The sequence below is a fragment of the Stomoxys calcitrans genome, chromosome 1 (genome assembly GCF_963082655.1).
Source record: "Stomoxys calcitrans chromosome 1, idStoCalc2.1, whole genome shotgun sequence".
In the NCBI taxonomy this organism is placed as follows: Eukaryota; Metazoa; Arthropoda; class Insecta; order Diptera; family Muscidae; genus Stomoxys; species Stomoxys calcitrans.
Window position 1 is genome coordinate 95475275 of NC_081552.1, and position 16325 is coordinate 95491599.

General features: G+C 37.2%; 1 protein-coding gene across 1 annotated transcript in view; it reads right to left on the bottom strand.

Annotated features, from left to right (window-relative positions):
- LOC131994281 (uncharacterized) overlaps nt 1-16325 on the bottom strand; it is a gene marked incomplete in the record, with an annotated part of 1369549 nt that overhangs the window by 596098 nt on the left and 757126 nt on the right. Inside the window, 1 exon segment of the mRNA XM_059360990.1 lies at nt 11701-11792. Within this exon segment, the coding sequence (XP_059216973.1) occupies nt 11701-11792 (92 nt within the window).

A 16325-nucleotide genomic window follows, 5' to 3' on the forward strand; every position in this document is an offset into this window, starting at 1 on the left:
TTGCATCTAAACCATATTCTGACCACATGCCACTGCTCCTTCAAATAAAAGTACTATGCCTTTTTGATTTAAGCATACGCGCATAAGATTGCACTAAAATAACAAACATATGTTCAAATATGCATCTAACAACCAATCAAACAGTTTACGAAATTGTAAGTGCTACAGCGCGCAAAATTAGAGAGCACAAGAGGAAAAAAGTTATTTTTTAAACCAAAACAGAAGTGGCTGGAGTTGTGCTAGGTCTTGTAGGAGTATGAAAAGAAAGCTCGGGGAATATAGAAAACACCACACAAAAGTGAATAGGTCAAATTACTACGAATTTCGAGCAAACTACACACGTCTGTGCAACAGCAGGGAACTTGCCTACTATAAAACATTGAACGTTTAAATTTAGTGAGAAGTAGTGCAGATTGTGGGACATTGCCCGTAAAATTAGTAGTAAGCTACGTTCAACTTCTGACAACCAAACTATAAGCTTTGCATGCATTTTACTACTGATGCCCTACTGGACTCCTCTATTGAAATAGTCGAATTAGTGTCTGTTTTGAAATTATTAAAACTTAATAAAGCGGCTGGCGATGATGGCATTAGCTATGAATTCTACAAATACGCACCCGCCAGTTTTGCAAGGTGCAACAAAATATTTTTGCATTAACAAGCCCCTCTAATTTTTGTAAATGGATTTTGCTACCACTACCAAAAGGTGACATGTACATTGCATTTAATTATCGTGATCTATCACTCATTGACACAATATGCAACATTTTTAACACCATCCTTCTCAACAGGATCATCGAATAGACTGACAACAATGAAATACCAAATGATTTTCAGGCTGGATTCCGGAAGCATTACTCTACGGTGGATAACATTTTCAACTTAGTTAATATTGCAAACATATTGGTTACAAATGGGAACGAACTGTATGCTTTCTTCGCTGATATTTCATGTGCCTTCGTTAGTATTCCTAGAAATAGCTTACTGTACAAGCCTTTCTGCCTTGGCTTATCGTCAAAAGTAATACGACTACTGAAGAATATGTACGAAAAAACTACAAGCAAAATTTTAAGTGGCAATTCGTTATTCGACCCATATCCTGTAGAGATGGGTGTTAAGCAAGATTGTATATTGAGTCCAGTATTGTTTTCACTTTATTTGAATGATCACCAGGATGTATTACCAGGCGGTGTTAATATTGAAGGGACAAACATAAAAATATTACTATATGGAGATGATATAGCATTACTATCAGACACCCATGCGAACTACAAACTATGATTTACTGCTTATATAACAATTGCGTAACTTGGCATTTGAATGCTAATTTAGGAAAATTGAAAAAAATGACTTTGCGCATTGGTACTAGAGTTTCAAGAAACCTTTCCTGGCATTATGGTAATAACTTGGTATTGTATATAACCTGCCGTTTATACAACATTTATAAAGCAAATTAAACTCTGCAAAGATTACTATAAACTCGACTTGGTCTAACTATACAAGACACCCGAAGAGTTTACAAAACTCAATTTTGTCTATATTACTAAAAAGTTGAATATGGGGCAGCATAGACCACCTCGTATACTGGCTGAAGAAATCATACGACAAAATATATTTAGGGCAAATAAATGCACGAAACTCGGTGAAAAGATAAAATACACTTAACTTAACACATAACCCTCTTTGCCTTGAATGGAAACGTTTTTTAAATTTGCTAAAACTATGGGAACGTGACAACTATATTTGCGATGCCAGAGGTTCACGGAACAAGCCTATTATTTAATTAGAGCAAGAGTTAGCCTGCTCGATTTAAATGCAACACAGTGGGAATTTGCCACTGTGTTGCATTCCCAACACAGTGGGAATTTGCACTGTATGCAATTTAGATTCTGTCGAAAATACATTTTACATTTTATCGGTGTCTGTCCCATTTACAGCCATTTTAGATTTAAATATCTTGGTAAACTTTTTCTTAGTATGCAAGAAGTTATTGCATTATTAAATCGTCTAATTTTTCGTTCTCTATACAATTATATCAAAGCATCGCTAAATTATAGGAATCGAAAAATAAGTAAATTAGAAATATGGCACTCTGGTTTACAGCAACTCATGTTATGCCAAAATTAGATATATGTATTTATTTAATGTATGCAGATGAATTGACCAAATTTATATTCAATATGTGAATAAATATTCAATATGTAAAAATTCATGTAGATGTGTAGCCCGTTTTCATTTCTTATGTTTTAATGACATTTTTATGCAATTTTTTCTAAAGAATTTTTCAATGAAATCGTTTTTAAAAATTAGTTTTTAACAAAAAATTTGTAAACACAGAATTTTAAGGACATTTTTCCAAGATAATATTCCAAAGAAATTTTTAGAGACAAAATTTTATTGATATTTTACTTCAAATTATCTAATGCAACTTTTTAAATGCAATTTTCTCTAAAGACAAAATTTCAATTTTTCAATGCAATTTTCTCTAAAGACAAAATTTCAACGAGATTTTTTTAACGAAAAAATTTTATTGAAATTTTTTTCTTAACACAAAATTCTAATGAAACTTTTTGTAAAACAAAAATTTAAAACAAAAATTCCTTAAGATGAAATTTTTTCGTAAGATAAAATTTTAAATAAATTAAATTTTAATAATTAAAAACTTATTGCTATCATGAAACCTAAACGTTTTTGAAAACCTCGGAGGCATAAAAAACTAAGATTTGACACTTCCCGTATGGTTTTTATGAGTTTTTTTTTAATTTTGATTCACTTCTTTTTTTATGAGACGATTTTTAATTTATGAGACGAATATTGCCATAAAGCATGTGCATAAGTAGTAACCATTTGTTTTTTCTCACCTTAGATGTTAAGTTACAAAAGGAAGGATATCAGAAACGTTTTCTTATCCTATATACCTTTCATTTGAGTCCCATATTGTCGCGATTTGTCTAAATATATGTTTGGTAGGTTTTAGGGTGGGGCGGCCCCCTAGGTATCCCATCCAAAATTTGGATACCAAATTTTCATTTTTAGGGTACTATATGAGAGCACACAAAATTTCGCTTAAATTGCACCACCCATCTCCGAGATCTGGCGTTTCGGAAATTAAGGTAAGGGGGAGGGTCCGCCCCACTTTAGATATCAAAAAATTTAGTACCCTATTTTCACCACGGGGTCATTATGTACCATCTGTTAAAATTTAAAGAAAATCGGTTCAGCCGTTTTTGAGTCTATAAGGAACACACAAACAAACAAACCTACAAACAAACACAAATTGATTTTTATACCCACCACCAAAGGATGAGGGTATATTCATTTTGTCATTCCGTTTGCAACACATCGAAATATCCATTTCCGACCCTATAAAGTATATATATTCTTAATCAGCGTAAAAATCTAAAACCATCTAGACATGTCCGTCCGTCTGTCTGTTGAAATCACGCTACAGTCTTCAAAAAATAGAGATATTGAGTTGAAACCTTGCACAGATTCTTGTTTTGTCCATAAGCAGTTTAAGTTCGAAGATGGGCTATATCGGAATATATCTTGATATAGCCCCCATATAGACCGATCCGCCGATTTAGGGTCTTAGGCCCATAAAAGCCACATTTATTATCCGATTTAGCTGAAATTTGGAACAGTGAGTTATGTTTGGCCCTTCGATATCCCTTGTCAATTTGGCTCAGATCGGTCCACATTTGGATATAGCTGCCATATAGACCGATATCTCGATTAAAGGTTTTGGGCCCATAAAAGGCGCATTTATTGTCCGATGTGGGCGAAATTGGGGACAGTGGGTTAAATTAAGCCCTTCAACATACTTCTGCAATATGGCACAGATCGGTCCAGATTTGGATATAGCTGTCATATAGCCCGATCTCTCGATCTAAGGTTTTGGGGTCATAAAAGGCGCGTTTATTACACAGTGACTTATGCTAAGCATTTCGACATCCGTTTAGTACATGGTTCAAATCGGTTTAATTTTAGATATAGCTACTTAAAAGACCAATATTTTGTTATACACAATTGAACAATGACTTGTACTTATTAGTATTTGGTCCAAATCGGAACATATTTCGATATAGCTGCTATGGGGCATAAAGTATGTATTTTCACCGGATTTTGACGAAAGGTGTTTTACATATATACCCGAGGTGGTGGGTATCCAAAGTTCGGGCCGGCCGAACTTAACGCCTTTTTACTTCTTATATATAAGACTAGCTGAACCGGGCCCGCTCCGCTGCGCCTCTTTTATTTTATATGGAACAAAACTATCTTTGCAAATTTATTTTTGACTATTATATAGCTTTTAGTAAAATACCATGCTACGAAAAACAGTATGCTTACATCGCTTGACTAATAGCATAACAATACACATGCCTTTATCTGAATCTCACATAACCATTATTGTACTACGAATTCGATCGAATGGTTTAGGGCCATTTAAGTTTGTATGTTAGATGTACTTTACTTTTAAAATACATTATTTGAGCCCGATATAGCAATGGGGATTTTGGGAGTGAGAAGGCCCCTATGGTGGTGATTGATAGGTTTAGGGGGTGGTGTGGACCCCCAGTGCTGACCAACGACAGTGTGTATGAATTTCGTGCTCTACTCCCAAATACCTCTCATATGTATGTCCGATTTAGAGTGAGAAGGCCCCTATGGTGGTGATTGATAGGTTTAGGGGGTGGTGTGGACCCCCAGTGCTGACCAACGACAGTGTGTATAAATTTCGTGGTCTACTCCCAAATACCTCTCATATGTATGTCCGATTTAGAGTTTTTTCTCAAATACTTTTCATTTGAGCCACATAAGAGCAAGGTCGGTAAATTTGTACTCACTCTTTGGAGGCGTTTTGTAAAGGGGCGATGCCCCAAATACACGGTCCCACATTTGGATATCACATTCGTATTCTACTCCCAAATACCTTTATTTGAGACCCATTTTTCGATAGTCTGTAATTTCTGTTTGTGGGGTGTTTTGGGGAAGGGGTAGACCCCCAGCAAATTGATCCCGAAAGTGGGTATCAACTTCGTGCTCTACTCTCCAAAACCATTCATTTGACATGGTTGGTATATATGTACGATTAAGGGGTGTTTTGGGGGAGCGGGTGGTACCGCAAACAATTAGTCATGAAATTATATCAGCATCGTGCTCTACTCTAAAACTTCATTTATTTGATCCGCATATTGCCATTGGTCTCATAATTTGAATTCTTATTGCAAATTTGATTTCTTATTGCAAAAGTCAGCAAATATGAGCGGTTTGGGAAATGGGCCCTTAAAACTGTCAACATCGAACTCCTCTCTCTTAAGGCCCAAATTGTCATGGTGAGCAAATACGTCCTATTTGGGTATTGTTATGGAGGATTGGGTGGTAACTCAGTGAATTGGCCCTGAAAATATATTGGGTTGCCCAAAAAGTAATTGCGGATTTTTTAAAAGAAAGTAAATGCATTTTTAATAAAACTTAGAATGAACTTCAATCAAATATACTTTTTTTACACTTTTTTTCTAAAGCAAGCTAAAAGTAGCAGCTGATAACTGACAGAAGAAAGAATTCAATTACAGAGTCACAAGCTGTGAAAAAAATTGTCAACGCCGACTATATGAAAAATCCGCAATTACTTTTTGGGCAACCCAATATATCAGATTCGTGTTCCACCCTAAAATACCTCTTCCTTCTCATATTGCGAAGGTCAGGAAATACTCCCTTTTTTGGTAGTGTCAAGGGGATGGGGTGTCCCCCTGGGTACCCCATGCGGAATTTGAATACCAAATTTTTGTGTTTAGGTTACTATAAGAGATCACACAAAATTTTTTAATCTAAATCGCACCACCCAAGTCCGAGATCTGGAGTTTCTGAAAATTAGGGTAAGGGGGAGGGTCCGCTCCCCCTTCAGAAATCATAAAATTTAGCACCCTATTTTCACCATAGGATCATTATGCACCATCTGTGAAAATTTTAAGATAATCGGTTAAGCCGTTTTTTAGTCTATACGGAACAGACAAACAAACAAACCAACAAACAAACACAAATGCTTGAAATTAACTTTTTTAGCGAACCTGAGAGATATTTAGCCAAAACTCTTGTGCATTTTGGAATAACTCATTCGAATTTAAAATTTTTCTCCTCCCCAAAGCTTCCGAGTGTTTCCTAATGGGTTTAAATGCCGTGATCTGAGAGGAACAGACATGAATGCCATAAATCTATGTTTTTATTGAAAAAAACATGGTTTAACGTCCCTGGAAGCATGTTTTGGAAAATTATTGTCCTTAATAACGAATGAAGTTGTCATGTTGTGAACCATAAATGCTTTCATTGCATTTTCCGTTACATCTCTAACAAGAAACTTGACCTTCAGTATATTTTAAAGGTCATTAATCCTGATGGAGACATCATACTGGATAAGGGGTGCTTTTTCTAGCTATGCTGTTGTTCCTAAAAGTAAGAATACTCAAATAAAGGATCACCATTTCCACAGAAATGTATCGGAAAATGCAATGAAATAATCTTAAAGCTGTCGTCCTTCTGGACGGTGTGCCTTCAGCTTTCTGCTGAGGGCATTGAAATCCTCCCAAACGCATTTCAGTCACTGATCCACAAGGCTATCTAAAAGAAAGCTTCTCGGTTGAGTGATTACTTGGAAGCACGGAGAAGTGGTTCCAAGTAATCACTTGACGGCAAACTCCTTAAGAGCAGAATAGCAATAGGACTGCAGAATGTTTTACATGAGTTTAACCTGGGGGCATCAATTGTGATGATTGTTGACGGTACAACTAGCGTAAATACCTGCAAAAAAACAGGCGCTTTAGTTCGACTGCAATAATTGTTCGAAGAGAATGGTCACGCCACACCCAAGTTCATCAGTTGCCAGCGCCATGTGCTGGATCTCGTTCTTCGCGTTGTCAAGGACGATGAGCTTATGTATCGACTAGATCACAAACATCGAGTACTTCTTTGTGCCGGAATTGATGAACAATTATGATGAATTGAAAACAGCCTTCAGAAATAGTATAACTCAGATTAAGGAAACAGGAGACTGGAGAGACGACTCTTCCACCTCACTCGTGTCTTCCGTCATTCCACTGAGAGGACTGAATTCACTATTGTAAAGTTTAACCATATTACAAACATTTGCAATGCACGCTGGAACTATCTCTTCTTGCGTTTATCCTGATGCCTGAAACTCGGAACAGGTAGCGTAAAATCTGTTCATTTATTTCTGTCATGGGCTGATGAATAGTTCAGAAGTCAATTGTTTCGCGCTGAAAACTTTGAAGAACTATCTATAGCTCTGAATGACTACCCAAATGCTCTCAAATACGTGAAGACCCCAAAAAAAGATGAATCTCCAACCAATCAACATTTCCCGATACAACCAGTGTTGTGAGATTGCGATCAAAGTTATGCAAGACTTACACAACTCTTGCCGCAGAAGGGACAATCTCCCACTAATATTGATCCTCTCCCATGATTTAATTATGTAACTTATATGTGGCTCTAAAGCTGTCTTCACTAACTTCAAAAAATTGCCCAAAATACCAAAATAAAAATTTTTAAATTATTTTGTGCGTGAGTTTTTTTATCTAATCACCTTAAATGTAAAATTTTATCTAATCTTAAATAAAAACTCATCGAACTATGATAAAGGAGTATAAGGTTTTAAAAAAGTCATTACCCTAATATAATGTTCACAAAAAAAAGACAATCTAGCCAGGTCCGTCTGTCTGTCTGTCTGTTAAAATTACGCTACATTCTTTAAAACTGAAAATATTTAGCTGAAACTTTGCATAGATTCCACACAGATTTTTGTCCATAGGCATGTTGAGTGACATCTGAGTATATCTTCATAGCTCCCATACAGACCGATCTTTCGATTTAGAGTCTTAAGCTCATGAAAGGCACATTTATGTCCCCATTTCGCTGAAATTTGGCATTGCGATACCCACAATCTGTGCTGAATATTGTCCAAATCAGTCTTTATTATACCCTCCACCATAAGATGGGGGGTATACTAATTTCGTCATTCTGTTTGTAACTACTCGAAATATTCGTCTGAGACCCCATAAAGTATATATATTCTTGATCGTCGTGACATTTTATGTCGATCTAGCCATGTCCGTCCGTCTGTCCGTCCGTCCGTCTGTCTGTCGAAAGCACGCTAACTTCCGAAGGAGTAAAGCTAGCCGCTTTAAATTTTGCACAAATACTTCATATTAGTGTAAGTCGGTTGGTATTGTAAATGGGCCATATCGGTCCATGTTTTGATATAGCTGCCATATAAACCGATCTTGGGTCTTGACTTCTTGAGCCTCTAGAGTGCGCAATTCTTATCCGATTGGAATGAAATTTTGCACGACGTGTTTTGTTATGATATCCAACAACTGTGCCAAGTATAGTTCAAATCGGTCCATAACCTGATATAGCTGCCATATAAACCGATCTTGGGTCTTGACTTCTTGAGCCTCTAGCGTGCGCAATTCTTATCCCATCAGAATGAAATTTTGCACGACGTGTTTTGTTATGATATCCAACAACTGTGCCAAGTATGGTTCAAATCGGTCCATAACCTGATATAGCTGCCATATAAACCGATCTTGGGTCTTGACTTCTTGAGCCTCTAGCGTGCGCAATTCTTATCCCATCAGAATGAAATTTTGCACGACGTGTTTTGTTATGATATCCAACAACTGTGCCAAGTATAGTTCAAATCGGTTCATAACCTGATATAGCTGCCATATAAACCGATCTTGGGTCTTGACTTCTTGAGCCTCTAGAGGGCGCAATTCTTATCCGATTGGGATGAAATTTTGCACGACGTGTTTTGTTACGATGTCCAACAACTGTGCCAAGTATGGTTGAAATCGGTCCATAACCTGATATAGCTGTCATATAAACAGATCTGGGGATTTGACTTCTTGAGCTTCTAGAGGGCGCAATTCCTATCCGATTTTTTAATAGCAGAGCAACTCTATTCTTATACCCTTTTTTGCCTAAGAAGAGATGCCGGAAAAAGAACTCGACAAATGCGATCCATGGTGGAGGGTATATAAGATTCGGCCCGGCCGAACTTAGCACGCTTTTACTTGTTTTAATATAGCTTCTATATAGACCGATCTTCCTTTTTATGGTCTTAGACCCTAAAAGCCGCATTCGTTACCCGCTTTCGATTAAATTTAGTATTGTGAATGGTGTTAAGATCCCGAATAAGCTCATCGGGTCTAGTTTCGATTATAACCTAATTTCGCTTAAATTGGCACATCAAGTTGCGTAAAAACTCCTAATATTCATGCCGAATACGGTCTGGATCGGCCTTTATCTTAAAATCGCCCTCATATAGACCGACCCCCAGTTTTAACATCTTAGGCCCTTAAAAATCGCATTTATTACCCGATTTCGCTGAAATTTGACACAGTTAGCTGTGTTTTGCTGAATATGGTTATGATCGGACTACTTTGGGAATGTCTCCCGAATAGACTGATCTCCCGGTTGAAAGTCTCTAGCCTCTATATGGTCAATTTATTAGTAGATTTTGTTGGAATTTTGTTTAGTGAGCTATTGGGTTGCCCAAAAAGTAATTGCGGATTTTTTAAAAGAAAGTAAATGCATTTTTAATAAAACTTAGAATGAACTTTAATCAAACATAATTTTTAACACTTTTTTTCTAAAGCAAGCTAAAAGTAACAGCTGATAACTGACAGAAGAAAGAATGCAATTACAGAGTCACAAGCTGTGAAAAAATTTATCAACGCCGACTATATGAAAAATCCGCAATTACTTTTTGGGCAACCCAATATGTTACACCCCTACAAATCCTCCCCGAATATCGCACAGATAGGATCATATTTGGATGTAGGTAAGTACCCATGTAAGACTAATCTATTACGTGATTTCACTGAAATTTTTAACAGTGAATTTCGGTGAGTTTTGGTTCAGAACAGATAATATTACGATATAGCTACTATGGGATCATAAATGAAGCATCATATTTCACCGGTTTTTGACGAAATTTTGTTGATAGAAATATTCCAGGTAGTGGGTATTTATAGCACGGCCGAACCCAATGCCTTTTTACTTGTTCTTCTTCGTATGTTTTTATACCCACCACCGAAGGATGGGGGTATATTCATTTTGTCATTCCGTTTGCAACACATCGAAATATCCATTTCCGACCCTATAAAGTATATATATTCTTGATCAGCGTAAAAATCTAAGACGATCTACCATGCCCGTCCGTCTGTCCGTCTGTCCGTCTGTCTGTTGAAATCACGCTACAGTCTTTAAAAATAGAGATATTGAGCTGAAATTTTGCACAGGTTCTTTTTTTGTCCATAAGCAGGTTAAGTTCGAAGATGGGCTATATCGGACTATATCTTCATATAGCCCCCATATAGACCGATCCGCCGATTTAGGGTCTAAGGCCCATAAAAGCCACATTTATTATCCGATTTTGCTGAAATTTAGGACAGAGTTATCTTAGGCCACCTGACATCCTTCCTTAATTTGGCCCAGATCGGTCCAGATTTCGATATAGCTGCCATATAGACCGATCCGCCAATTTGGGGTCTAAGGCCCATAAAAGCCAAATTTATTATCCGATTTTGCTGAAATTTGGGACAGAGAGTTATGCTAGGCCACTCGACGTCCTTCCTCAATTTGGCTCAGATCGGTTCAGATTTGGATATAGCTGCCATATAGACCGATCTCTCGATTTTAAATTTTGGGGCCATAAAAGGCGAATTTATTATCCGATGTCTCCGAAATTAGGGACAGTGAGTAGTGTTAGGACCTTCGACAACCTTCTTCAATTTGGCTTAGATCGGTCCAGATTTGAATATAGCTGCCATATAGACCGATCTCTATATTTAAGGTTTTTGTTCAATAAAAGGCGCATTGATTGTCCGATGTCGCCAAAATTTCGGACATTTTGGGCCCGTCGACGTTCTTTTTCAATTTGGCTTAGATCGGTCCAGATTTGGATATAGATGTCATATTGACCGATATCTCGATTTAAGGTTTTGGGGGCCAAAAAAAGTCGCATTTATAATCTGATTTCATCGAAATTTGAGTTATATTAGGCTCTTCGAGTTTTTTTGCAACTTGGCCCAAAGCGGTGCAGATTTGGATTTAGCTGCCATATAGTCTTGGCCACATAAAAGGCGCATTTATAATCCGATTTCACTGAAATTAGACACTGTGACTTATGTTAGGCTTTTCGACATCCGTGTCGTATATGGTTCAGATCGGTTTATTGAACAATGATTTGTACTTCCTAGTATTTGGTTCAAATCGGAACATATATCGATATAGCTGCTATGGGGCATAGGGTATGCATTTTTCACCGAATTTTGACGAAAGGTGTTTTACATATATACCCGAGGTGGTGGGTATCCAAAGTTCGGCCCGGCCGAACTTAACGCCTTTTTACTTGTTAGGATTTTTGATGTCCTTGTATACTGCTTGCAAATGAGCTTCTAGTAATTCCAACACATTTCAAAAAGAACAAGCGTTGTTATTTTTCAGTAACATGTGTGTGTGTTTCTGGGTATTTGGCCCGCATGTTTCTTCCCAAAAATAAGTTCCAAGGATTATCCGAGAATTTAATTCAGTTCCATTTAACATTTCATTCAATATCTTGTTACTTCATGTGTGTATTTCGGCAGTGTGTGTTTGATATATTTTTTCTCTTACCTGACAACAGCATCCGATTGACTTATAAATTTATATCTTATGCTAAATTCAAAAGGCTTTTCTTCCTGGATATTCCGAGGTGGATGGAAAACCTGTAAAATACAAAATAAAAGGAAACAGACGCAACATGAGATCGGAGCAATTGAGAGAAAAAGAAATGACATTGTCAAGTGGAAAGTTGTCAAGTTTGCAAAACCGAAATTTCAATCCCTAAGCCCCCTCCTATCATTTGGTAGCAGATAAATATAAAACAAATTTTCCAGCCAAAGACAAAAATGGAAAATGGCAAATGGCAAAATATACATAATCTATATTTTTGAACTGCAACTTATTAAAGAGCAAGCCAGCAAAATGTACAAAAGTCTGAAGGTAAAACAGTTATAGTTCCTCCGCACTGGCACTCCACGGTTACAACCCTCTACACAAAGTGGTGGAGCAATGAAATATGAGTCCATATGAATTGTTTGTTTTCAATAACAAATGTCGCAGAAAGATAAGAGAAAGTGCAATTTATGTAATTTTAATAAATTTGCCATTTTCCTCTTAGTGGGTTTTTTTGTGAACATTTCTGTTGCATGCTTCCGCTTTCTGAATTCAAGGATTTTTGCTTTGTGCAAACCTGGTCAGAAGAGCCACAAAATTTGGGCACTAAAGGCGGGGAAAGGTGCATAGGAATGTAAACTTATGTAAATAATGATAAGGCAAGAAATTTGTTTTTCTTGCACAGCCGAGAAAAGAACAATAAATTGACGATACCATTGATAGGAACGGTGGAAGCGCAAAATGTGAAAATATCTGAATTGCAAAATAATAAATCACCGTTTTATTGCAAATTTTTCGGTTTTTAGTCAGCTTCTGATAATATTTGAAATGCACTCCAATAAATGAACTGCTTTTCTTAACAGCAAATTCTCTAGCGAGAGTAGATTCAAGTCATATATCTCAATTATAAGGATTATTTGCATTAAGTTTCACAGATTATAAATTGAAGAAAGAACAATATGGGACGGCTGTGGAAAAAATCCAAAAGATTTGTATGGTCCAACAAACTTCAATTAAATCTGTATTTAAATGGAGACAATTTTTTTAAGTTTTCGACTGAAAAAAAGTTAACGACTGTGAACGTCATACAGCAGGAAATCATGATGCTACATGCTAAGTAATGAGTTCCCATTATTGGTACACATTTGTTCTTGTTTCTACATACAAAATGTTAATTTGAACACTACATCAAGGTACTTGAGAATACTTCAACAATATTTATAAAAGCTGTCGATTCAAGTATTAGAACTTATTATTTATTGTCGAGTCCGAATGACTCTTGCGGCCAAATACCTTGCCAATGTCGACCGTATTATTGAGCGGATAAGCAACCCACATATGCTAACTTAAGCGCTACGGTCTAAATATCTTACAACTTATCATAAAAATTGACTGCATACAATTGTGTATATTTTTATACCCTCCACCATAAGATGGGGGATATACTAATTTCGTCATTCTGTTTGTAACTACTCGAAATATTCGTCTGAGACCCCATAAAGTATATACATTCTTGATCGTCGGGACATTTCATGTCGATCTAGCCATGTCCGTCCGTCTGTCTGTCGAAAGCACGCTAACTTTCGAAGGAGTAAAGCTAGCCGCTTGAAATTTTGCACAAATACTTCTTATTAGTGTAGGTCGGTTGGTTTTGTAAATGGGCCATATTGTTCCATGTTTTGATATAGCTGCCATATAAACCGATCTTGGGTCATGGCTTCTTGAGCCTCTATAGTGCGTAATTCTTATCCGATTGGAATGAAATTTTGCACAACGTGTGTTGTTATGATATCCAACAACTCTGCCATGCATGGTGCAAATCGGTCCATAACCTCATATAGCTGTTATATAAACCGATCTTGGGTCTTGACTTCTTGAGCTTCTAGAGGGGGCAATTCTTATTTGATTTGAATGCGTTTTTGCACGAAGTGTTTTGTTATGATATCCAACAACTGTGCCAAGTGTGGTTCAAATCGGTTCATAACCTGATATAGCTGTCATATAAAAAGATCTGGGGACTTGACTTCTTGAGCTTCTAGAGGGCGCAATTCCTATCCGATTTGGCTGAAATTTTTAATGTAGTATTTTATTCTTAGTTTCAACAATTGTGTCAAATAAGGTTCAAATCGGTTCATAACCTGTTATAGCTGCCATATAAACCGATCTGGGATCTTGACTTCTTGAGCCTCTAGAGGTCGCAATTATTATCCGATTTTGAAATTTTGTACTACAGATCTTCTCATGACCATCAACATACGTGTTTATTATGATCTGAATCGGTCTATAGCCCGATACAGCTCCCATATAAATCGATCTCTCTATTTTACTTCTTGAGCCCCCAAAGTGCGCAATTCTTATTCAAATTGGCTGACATTTTACACAGTTCTCCAACATGTAATTTAATTGTGATCCAAACCGGACCATATCGTGATATCGCTTTAATAGCAGAGCAAATCTTTTCTTATATCTTTTTTTGCCTAAGAAGAGATGCAGGGAAAAGAACTCGACAAATGCGATCCATCCCTTTTGCGTGTTCTGTTATGGTCGCCTTCTATTGTGGTCACCATCGCTCTAACTTCTTCATTCATTCTTACAACATGACCTAGCCATTGCCATCGTTGTATTCTTATGCGCTCGTGGTTCATACGACGACCATATTCTTGATTAACGCACACTGGCCCATATATTTTACAAATGAACTTTCTCTCAAAGACTCCAGGTACTGCCTCATCTGCTTTCGCCAATACGCATTCTTTGGAGCCATAAGTTGTAGTTCCTCAATTTCTCCATTTTCTTTAGCTGCTTGGGAGTACAAGGCTTTGCGAAAGTCGATGGTTTATACTTCGTATTATTTCCATTCCCACTTTTGTGGATTCTCTTTCGATACTTTTAAAGGCTGCAATTGCTTCTTCCAATGACCGCCGTCGCACAGAGGAATAGAAACGAAAAAAACTAGTAAAAAATATGCCGTTTGAGAACGAGTGGATATATCTCTTTGAAATTTTGAATGTTTAGAGCTGTGCTAGCAAGGGATTTCATTGTAGGGATTTTAAGCACTATCCAGAAATAAAAAATTTTAATCGGACCACAAACCAACATTTGTCATCCCAACAAATTTTCGAAAAATCGAGGTGCCCAAGTTTAGGGGACAGCCAAAAGGCGCCCGGACAACCTACACTCAACCAAATTTGTTATTCACATCAGCGAAAATGTTTGCTAAAATAGCAGTTTTTGTCTGTTGAAAATGGGAAAGCTGAAAGTACTGCTGTTTCAGCTTGGTGCTGTATTAGCAAACATTTCGGTCAGCTAAATCAGCAAGCAAAACCAGCTGTTTTCACTTCAAAAGTCTGCTGAAAAAAATTGTTATGCTATTTTTATGTTTGCCTGTTATTTTATATGATTACATGTTATTATACCCACCACCGAAGGATGGGGGTATATTCATTTTGTCATTCCGTTTGCAACACAACCATATATACCGATCCTCCGGTTTAGGGTCTTAGGCCCACAAAAGCCACATTTATTACCCGATTTTGATGAAATTCGGGACAGTGAATTATGTAAGGCCCATCGACATCCTTCGTTAATTTGGCTCAGATCAGTCCAGATTTGGATATAGCTGCCATATAGATCGATCCTCCGATTTATGGTGTAAGGCCCATAAAAGCCACATTCATTATCCGATTTTGCCGAAATTTAGGACAGTGAGTTGTGTTAGGCCCTTTGACATATTTCTTCAATTTGGTTCAGATCGGTTCAGATTTGGATATAGCTGCCATATAGACCGATTTCTTGATTTATGGTTTTGGGCCCATAAAATGCTCATTCATTGTCCGATGTCGCCGAAATTTGGAACAGTGAGTTAAGTTAAGCCCCTTGACATAATTCTGCAATATCGCACAGATCGGTCAAGATTTGGATATAGCTGCCATATAGACCGATATCTAGGTTTTAGGTTTTGGGGCCATAAAAGACGCATTTATTGTCCGATGTCGCTGAAATTTGACACAGTGAGTTTAGTTAGGCTCTTCGACGTCCTTCTTCAATTTTGCCCAGATCGGTCCAGATTTGCATATAGCTGCCATATAGACCGATCTCTCGATTTAAGGTTTAGGGCCCATAAAACAGGCATTTATTGTCCGATTTCGCCGAAATTTGGGACAGTGCTTTGTGTTAGGCTCTTCGACATGTTTATGCAACTTGGCCCAAATCGGTCCAGATTTGGATATAGCTGCCATGTAGACCGATATCTCGATTTAAAGTCTTGGCCCCATAAAAGGCGCATTTATAATCCGATTTCACTGAAATTTGACACAGTGACTTATGTTCGGCTTTTCGACATCCGTGTCGTATATATTGTAGTTCAGATCGGTATGAGGTATATGAGTATAAGGTATGAAATTTTCACCGAATTTTGATGAAAGATGGTTTACATATATACCCGAGGTGGTGGGTATCCAAAGTTCGGCCCGGCCGAACTTAACGCGTTTTTACTTGTTTTATATGATTATTTTATTTTATATGATTACATTAGGCATTTTTTTATACCCTCCACCATAGGATGGGGGGTATACTAATTTCGT